The sequence below is a fragment of the Vanessa cardui genome, chromosome 24 (genome assembly GCF_905220365.1).
Source record: "Vanessa cardui chromosome 24, ilVanCard2.1, whole genome shotgun sequence".
Lineage (NCBI taxonomy): Eukaryota > Metazoa > Arthropoda > Insecta > Lepidoptera > Nymphalidae > Vanessa > Vanessa cardui.
In genome coordinates this window covers 6,615,114-6,624,136 of record NC_061146.1, presented here as the reverse complement: position 1 = coordinate 6,624,136, position 9,023 = coordinate 6,615,114, and the positions used below count along the sequence as shown (strand labels likewise).

Sequence of the window (9,023 nt, the reverse complement as noted above, 5' to 3'; positions counted from 1 at the left end):
TGTCACAGACATACAGAGAAATTTCTTACGTAAAATAACAAATAATTTAATACAAATTTTTAATTCAGTAAAATGTTTAAAAGTCCATATAATTCTCATTTTCATTAAAATTATGGCACGTAATAATGATCATAACTCCTTAGGAAACAAGAGCCTTATTCCATTACAGGCTTTTACGGGGCTTTTGTAGGGTGAAAATTTTTGGGGAGTCTTTCTCGGTGATCGTCTCGGCGATGTCAGCTGTTCCTTTATCTTTCTCACTCTATCATTATCTTCTGTCTCGTTTCTCTGCTTTTCTAGCTCTTTTAATTCTTTATAAGCGGTTTCTAGCATTCGTTTTTTCCAGTCTTCGTATGGTTCTATTTGAGGTTCAGATTGCTTTTCTTCTTTTGTAATTTGACTGTCCACCTCCATTAATTTGTCATCATCTGAAATTATATTAAATGCATTAAATTGCATTAGTTTTGTTAAATGAACAACAAACTTAATAATTTATTTTAAAAAAACCGACAACAAATAAGTTCATAATTGTTAAGTTGCTGCAAAAGGTAGCAACACTAAACAGTGACTACAAAATTATGACATAAGTAATAAATATGAAATAATATGAAAGTGGATTTTTTCCCACTTTCTTGGTTACATGTCCAAGACTGGGAAATGGGGGGTGGAACTCTTTTTGAAAAACTCACCATTTTTCTCTATAGCTTTAGGTGGTCTGCCTCTTTTCTTTACTGTGGCAAACTTTTCATCGACAAATTTAGTCCAATCAGCATCTAGTTTCGTCCATTGTGCTGATTTTAATCTAGATCTTTCAATTATTTTGCTCTTCGATATTTTCACTTTATTTACCCTAAAATGTAACAGTTAAAATCGTATTTTAGATTATTTAATACTTTCTTTGTCCTACTAATTTATCTTTAGAAAATTGTTAATAAGATATTTAAAAATTTGTCAATTTATATACATTACCAATTTAAAAGTAATTAATTTTAGGCAAACATATCATCATAGCTCATAATAAAATTGTTCATAAATATTTAAAATATAATATTTAAAAGTAAAAGATACAACATATTTGAGAATCAAAGCTAAACTATTTATTTTGTCAAATCAGTTCACAACTACCCACAATCATATAATATTAATTAATCATTCATTACAAACATAACATACCTTCCCCTCACACATTTAAGTTATTTATTACATGTAAAGATTTGCCCAATTACAACAATAAAATAATTTGGAAATTAATTAATTATCATTCTGTAGTATTTGGTATGCCAATTATATCCGGCCACAATTCTGGTGGCGGTATTTCAATAGGTTCATCTGTTTGTAGTGAGTCAGAGTTTGATCTAGGTGATAAAGATACAGGAGGCATGGTTCTATCTTGAGGCTCGTTATTTTGTCTAGTCGCCTCAACACTGCGAGCCAGAATTTGATCAACATGCCGACGTTGTAATACTCCGTCTTCTGTCCTCACCAGATATGAGCTGGGACCCTCTACCATCTCTACTACAGCCCTCTTCCATTTCTCACCTGGTCCATACATACGAATCAGTATCGGTTAGTCCACTGTGAAAGCTCTTCTTGGTGAGGTTTGGGCTGCATTATCCAACTGTAACTCAGTACGACTTGGTACAGCATCTGGGTGTAAATTAGACACTGCTGTTCTGTATTTACGCCCATTTAACATCTCAGCTGGACTTTTGTTAGTAGTAGTGCAAGGTACTGTACGCAAATAGTATAAAACTCTAGGGAGTTTTTCACTCCATGGTATCTCCAACTCAGACAATTTCTTCAATTTATTTTTGAAACTTTGTATACTCCTTTCAATTTGGCCATTGGTAGCTGGATGATATGGTGGAGAATACAAATGTTGTATCCCATTTTTGCTTAGGAAATTATTAAACTCTTCAGAAACAAAAGTCCTACCATTATCAGAAACTAATACATCAGGAAGTCCCTGAGATGCAAATATTTTCCTGAGAATTGTTGTTACACTGGTACTATTCATACACGTAACAATCTCTGCTTCCAACCATTTACTGTAGCTGTCAATTAATAATAGAAAAGTTTTACCTTGGAATGGGCCTGCAAAATCTATATGCACTCTTTTCCATGGCTTTTCAGATACAACCCACGTCTGCGGGTCCCTTGGTGGGTTGTTTCTTACCGCTTGACACTGATGACATCCAGAAACTAATCTCTCTATCTCCTTATCCATTCCATACCACCAAACATATCCTCTAGCATAAGCCTTAGTTTGCACAATTCCTGCATGTGGAGCATGTAATAACTTTAACACATCCTCCTGGAGGGTTTTAGGGATAACAACTCTATTGCACCACAGTAAACAATCTTTACTATGTGATAGAGCTTCTTTGCGCTGCCAAAATGGTTGTAAGGTAGGATCGGAGTTTGAACGTGGCCATCCATGTAGCATGTTAAACATAACCTTCCGTAAAACCGGATCTTTTTTCGTCTCCGATGCTACCTTATTAGCATCTAAGTTCCAGCCATCTGGAGTCTCATCCAGTAATAAAACATCCTTGAGTGGAGCTTCCTCCACAGAAGCCGTAGGAACAGTCCATCTACTAAGAGCATCAGCATTACCAATCAACTTTCCTGCTCTGTACTTAATAATATACTGATAACAGCTTAATTTTAATGACCAACGCAACATTCTAGGTGATATCTGTTCTGGTATTGGTTTATCTGGATTAAACAAACCAACCAAAGGCTTATGGTCTGTTATAATAGAAAATTTACGACCCGCTAAATATTCATGAAACTTTGACAATCCAAATATTATTGCTAAAGCCTCCTTGTCAATTTGTCCATAATGTCTTTCATGTTTCTGCAGAGTTCTCGATGCCATCATAATTGGCCTTTCAGAACCATCATCCATTACATGTGCAATGATTGCTCCTAAACCATAATCAGACGAATCACAAATAAGGAGCAATTCTCTATCCAGCTCATATCCTACCAAAGTCAATTCCGAAGATAGAAGATTCTTAGCCGTATCAAAAGCTATTTGTTCAGGTTCACCCCAATTCCAAGGTCTCTTAGAATCTAGCAAGCGGTACAGTGGTTCCAAAAGTGTAGCCTTATCGGGTAAAAACTTTTCATAAAAGTTATACAGGCCTAAAAATGCTCGTAAAGTTTCTTTATTTGTTGGTGCTGGTTTCTCACGAATCTCCTTAACCTTAGCTGGTGCCGGGTGTAAGCCATTAGCATCAATCATATGACCAAGGAAAGTGATACTTTCAGCTGCAAATATACATTTTGATACATTCAATCGAAAACCCATATCATGCAATTTATCTAAAACTTCATACAATCGCTGTTCATGCTCTTCTTCATTCCGGCCCATAATTGCTATATCATCTAATAAACAAGCAACTCCCTCCTTATCAGCAAAAGCTGTAGACATCACCCGTTGGAATATAGCCGGTGCTGCATTTACACCAAATGCTAGGCGATTCATTTTCATTAATCCAATAGGTGTGTTCAGAGTTAAAAGCATTGCTGTCTTATCATCCACTTTTAATTGTGTATAAGCTTGTTTAAGGTCTAGTTTACTGAATACACGACCACCACTCAGCTTTACAAAAGCCTCCACCGCTTTAGGAAGTGGAAAAGAATCTACATCAATTGCCGCATTAACTGTAGCTCGATAATCACCACAAATCCGTAGTGACCCATCATCCTTTTTCACAATGCGTAATGGAGTAGCCCAATTGGAGTAATTTACAGGAGTTAGAATTCCTTGATCAACCATTTTATTTAATTCTTCATTAACTTTCTGTTTTAAAGGAAACGGAATTGCTCGGGCTTTTAAAAATTTTGGTGTAGTATCAGCACGTACATGTAAAGACACCAGTGGTCCCTTATATTCTCCTAATTCACTAGCAAATAATCCAGGAAACTGATTCACTAAATTTGTTATCTTATCTTCAGACCAACAAAGTCCAACAATTTCAATATTTAATCCATGAAACCAATTCCGACCTAAGAGACTAGGTCCTTTGCCCGAAACCACTATCAAGTCACATCGAGCTTCCTTAGCACCCAACTTCACATGTACATTTACTTCACCGACTACTTTTAATGGTTCACGAGTCCATGTTACAAGTTTTATATTAGTAGCATTAAGTGAAGGAGGAATTGACCACAATTTATTGTATGTATCTTCAGAAATAATAGTTCTTGATGCTCCAGAGTCAATTTCCATAGTCACTTTAACACCTTCAATCATAACATCTGCTGTTATCGGCTGACGATAATTTTCGGAGCAGACATATATACTCATCATAGATCTATCACTGAATGTTGCCTCCTCCCCACTGTTTTCAATATTACAGATATCCTGCGTCTTTCCAGATCGTTTATTGCATACAGCTGCAATATGCCCAAATCTCTTACAATAAAAACATCTTGCTTTTATAAATGGACATTTCTCTCCTGGCTTATGTGCACGCGAACAGTGTCAATGGCAATCATTGGATCTGATTTTACTAATATCCATGGGTTCTGTAACATGGAACGGAGTTTGCTTTGTCTCATTAGCATCGGGGTACAAATCAAGTAACGCCGCTTGGTGATTAAGACACGTCTGTACAGCTGTCTCATATGTTAAATCTTTAATCTTCAATAATTCACGCCTTAAGCGGTCATCACGCACACCCAACACTAACCGGTCTCTTAACTGACGTTTTAAATCCACAAAATTACATTTAGCGCCTAGTAAACTTATCGCCGAAACAAAATCTTGCACGCTTTCACTTTGTAATTGTTGACGTTTATGAAATTTTCCCGCTTGTAAAATTTCGTTAACTTCCGGCTCATAAAACTGATCCAAAACACGAAGAATGTCGCTAAAGTTCACATTCGTTGGTCGATTTGGAACCAATAGTGATGCAATTAATGAATAAGTCTCCTTCCCGCATTGGGATAAAAACAAAGAACGCGCTTTGTCAAGGTTGGTTTCTTCATAAGCCGCGGCATCCAGAGCACACAATAATTGTTCTTTATAATCACACCACTTGTCCGTTTTAGGGTTAAATCGTCCGGGAAACACTATATTAGCAATATTCGATGCCATTTTCCACAAAAATTTATTAATTTTCCACAGTCGCCATTAAAAGATACAACATATTTGAGAATCAAAGCTAAACTATTTATTTTGTCAAATCAGTTCACAACTACCCACAATCATATAATATTAATTAATCATTCATTACAAACATAAGAAAAAGTAATATTTAAAAATAATAAAACAAATATATTTATAGGCACCTGCAAGCTTGATATACAGCCATACACACATACTGAGGTAAATTCAAATCAATGTCCTGAAAAACAAAAAGTAAACCAAGATTTATAAATCTATATAATTTTTATAGCTTATATAAATAAAAAAGGTAAAATTATAGCTTAATGACCAGCTGGAACCCGTGGTACAATTACATGTTACATGTAACCTCATACAATTGGTAATACTAAGTGGATTGTAGATGAAATACAAAAACAACATTGAAATTCCATCAAGTGATTCGTAAGCTTGTAAAGTTAGTTGAAATATTTACAACAAAATAAATATTGTACTTCTGTCTGTACATGAATAGATAAAACTAAATATCTATGAGGCTGTACTTGAATATTAAATATTGTAATTATACATATATATATGATTGTTACCCTCATTCAGTATTATACTGTATGTGTGTATACATGGGCAGAATATACTGTATGTATAATACTGAATGAGGCTAACAATCATTTTATTATACTGATAAATTTATTAAAACTCATTTCTGCCCATGGCTATGCCTGCATATGAATGGCAAGGAGGTGGATTAAGTAAGGTAACATTAATTTATAATAAAAAGTAAGCTACATTCTACTCCAAACCATGATCTATCCTCTGAGCCAAATTGCATTCTAACATGATTAAGAAACAAGCATCTGTCTGTTCAAACTTTTGCATTTATAATAACACTAGGTGTGCCCAATACTGGACTTTCATACATACTTCCAAAACCCGTTTCACCCACTTATGTACTTAGAATAGTATGCGTAAATATTAATTTTATAAATTATGTAAATTTCATTAAAATAGACATTGAAGACAACAAATTTTCTTCTATATTACAAAATGGTCTGTGGATTGTTGTGGACATTCCAATCTCTCTAGCATTATTCTCAATAAACAATCTAATTACTAGTTACTACTTAATTAATTTATTACTAATTTAATTGCTAGCTACTAGTACTGTTAATTTTAAAGGAATTAAACTTATAACCCAACCACTGTTGTTTAGTAAAATTAGTCAGACATTTTTTTGGAAATCAAATCCGTTAAGAGCTAATACAAAAAATACTGCTGGTTAGATTATGTCAATTAATGTGATATGATTTTCAGAAAACTGGTGCCCATTGGATTTAACATGAAATATGAGATTATGCCCCCCAGGCCAGAAATAAACAATAAAATCCCTGATATTAGAAATTCATATGCAAAGTAAAAATAATAGTGAAATTGTCAAAATCTTATACAATTTTGGGTAGTTTACTATTTTGAGTAGACTAAGGTGCAGTGCTACAAATATAAAAAGTATATGTTGTGTGTGGGAAATAAATTTAAACACAATAATCATTATTTAGCAACAAATAAAACAATACTCACAGTCTTGGCTTGTCTTTGGTATTCTTCTAGGATATTTTCGGCGAGAGATTGCACACCAGTGCATTGCATTGACACACACAGAAAATGAACTGTCAGCTTATCATTATTTATTTCTAAGAGATTTTCCACAACTTTCTTACAGTTCAAGTATGAAGGACCTTTCAATCCAGAGTATTTGATAGCTGCTTTCTGAAAATAATTAATTTATACTTTTATAAAAGGCTTACTAATTACTAAATGATGACATGATGCATTGCTTAGAACATGTGCATCTTAATTGTGGGTACAAGCTCAGACAAGCACTCCTGAATTTCCATGTGCTTAATTTGTCTTTATAATTCATTTAATAATTGACATTGAAAGAAAACATACTGAGGTAACCTGCATGTCTAATGTCAATGAAATTCTCACAAATGTGCATGTGAACGAGAGAGTGAAGACGAGAACTTAGCTCAGCAGTGGGACATTTACAGGCTACTATTACATATTTATTTAAATATTAGACTAAATATGAAAAAAATTATATTATATGGTTATTTTGATTGATAATTTGAATTTATAATTCAAGACATTGAGTGCTCCACTGAATTAAACATTGTTCAAAGTTGTATAAGTAATGATTAAATTATTTTAAAAGATTTATTAGAATTAAATTTTCAAGGAAATGATAAGGTAAATATGTCTTATTCTATATTTATAATATTTCGTACTATGAAACCAATAATTCTAATTGTAAACATTGCCAATTTATGTTCATACATAGTGTCTTTAGAGAAAAAGGCAAAAAAGAAATGAAATATAGGACCTAAACAACAATACAGCCTAGCCTTACAAGCTATACCAACGACGCAGCTTCTCTTTCAAATAAAAATATCGTTGTCTAAATAATCTAATAAGTTTAAATACTTTGAAAAATATACATACGTTGTCCAAATCTGACCCGTAAATAGAGGCCGCGAGATCTAAGCAAATTACAATTTTGCTCGTATCCGTAATACTACTGCCTGCAATAGATTTTGTTTGTAACAATCGTTCGAACTCTGCTGCCTTACTGTAATGTTATAATAAAGTACATTTAGTATCTAACTTATAACAGTTATTACTTTGAATACAAAATGCAATCATACTTAATAACTTTATCCTCTTCACCAACACCCAACTTTGTAGCAATCAATTTTAATGTTCTATTATGTGTAGCCATGGCGGTTATACAATATTCATCAATTTAATTATATTTGATTGAAACCACGAAAGAGTTATCCGTCATTTATTTCCGTCTGCAAAGCGCGCCTTAATTCATACAAAATGTCACTGATGACATATCCTAATACAGTACCTACCTATTTTACAGCTGATACCAAAGTAATTTTTGTCTATGGTTCTAATGACTTGAATACCAAGTTTTTTATACAGTTTTCCAAATGTGCTCTCAAATGAAGAATGAAAATTAGTTTTAGGAATTATTTTTCATAAATAAATTCGGATAAAAAAAAATATGTACATATTTTGTAAATCGTTAAAGCTATCATCGATAAAAATTAAATTATTTTAGTCAATAATTCATTCTTAGAAAACAATACATATTTCAGTTAATTACACATATACAAAGTATTTTGTACGGTTACTTAAATAATTATTTATTTATTAAACAAATATATCATAGGTAAATCAGTAGTATATTTAATTTAATTTAACTTGTTGATTTTAAAACAATCGCAATGTGATATACGTAACATATGTTTTAAATATAATATAAAGTGAATTAAATTATTTATTAGGCTTTCTAATCAATCATCAAACCATTACTGATATCAACATCATTTGCATCATCTCAAAATATAGTTGACCACGCCCCTTTATCTCTATTCAACAGAATATGCAATGATAAAACACCTTTTCGTAATATCACAGTAGGCGACATGTTGATTTTTTCTGTAGGTTCTGTGAAGCCGATACGGATCGCTGTCATTGCTACAAAAATGTCTTTGTAGTTATCAGGGTGTAGGTCATTTAATTGTAGTCTTATTAAATAATCCGTGCTAAATTTTGTATATTAAAAACATTATTAAGAGAAAGAAGAGGATCCACTCCACCCGAATCAGGGGTGTGTATGCAGTGTTATTCGACCAATATAGATTTGTATCAAAATATTCCGAATCTATTTATAAATATTATTTTCTCATCTTTTACTTATGTTCAAACGTTAATAGTAACGTCTGGTCTATAATTAACCCGTGAAAGTTTATAAATATTACAGTATACCATGGTGGACTCGCGAGATGAGTCGGGTCATTATATTTGAAGGTTGCCATTTTTTAGGGATATATTT

At 33.0% G+C, this 9,023-nt stretch overlaps 2 protein-coding genes across 5 annotated transcripts in view; one reads left to right on the top strand and one right to left on the bottom strand.

Annotated features, from left to right (window-relative positions):
* Positions 1–35: 35 nt before the first annotated feature.
* LOC124540177 (origin recognition complex subunit 6) lies at positions 36–7,998 on the bottom strand. The gene is made up of 6 exons (XM_047117638.1): positions 7,822–7,998; positions 7,619–7,745; positions 6,695–6,883; positions 5,305–5,360; positions 690–850; positions 36–428 (listed from the first exon to the last, which is right to left on the bottom strand). Exons 1-6 carry the CDS (start codon positions 7,893–7,895, stop codon positions 130–132), a joined length of 906 nt encoding a protein of 301 aa, XP_046973594.1. The 5' UTR covers positions 7,896–7,998; the 3' UTR covers positions 36–129.
* Positions 7,999–8,478: 480 nt separating this feature from the next.
* Positions 8,479–9,023, top strand: part of LOC124539952 (guanine nucleotide-binding protein G(s) subunit alpha) — a 43,027-nt gene continuing 42,482 nt past the window's right edge. For 2 of the 4 annotated variants that reach the window (XM_047117314.1, XM_047117313.1), the window contains exon 1: positions 8,479–8,798. The gene's annotated coding sequence lies outside the window, so the exon portion shown is untranslated. The remainder of the gene's footprint in view (positions 8,799–9,023) is intronic. The other 2 variants (XM_047117316.1, XM_047117315.1) reach the window with 1 other exon arrangement.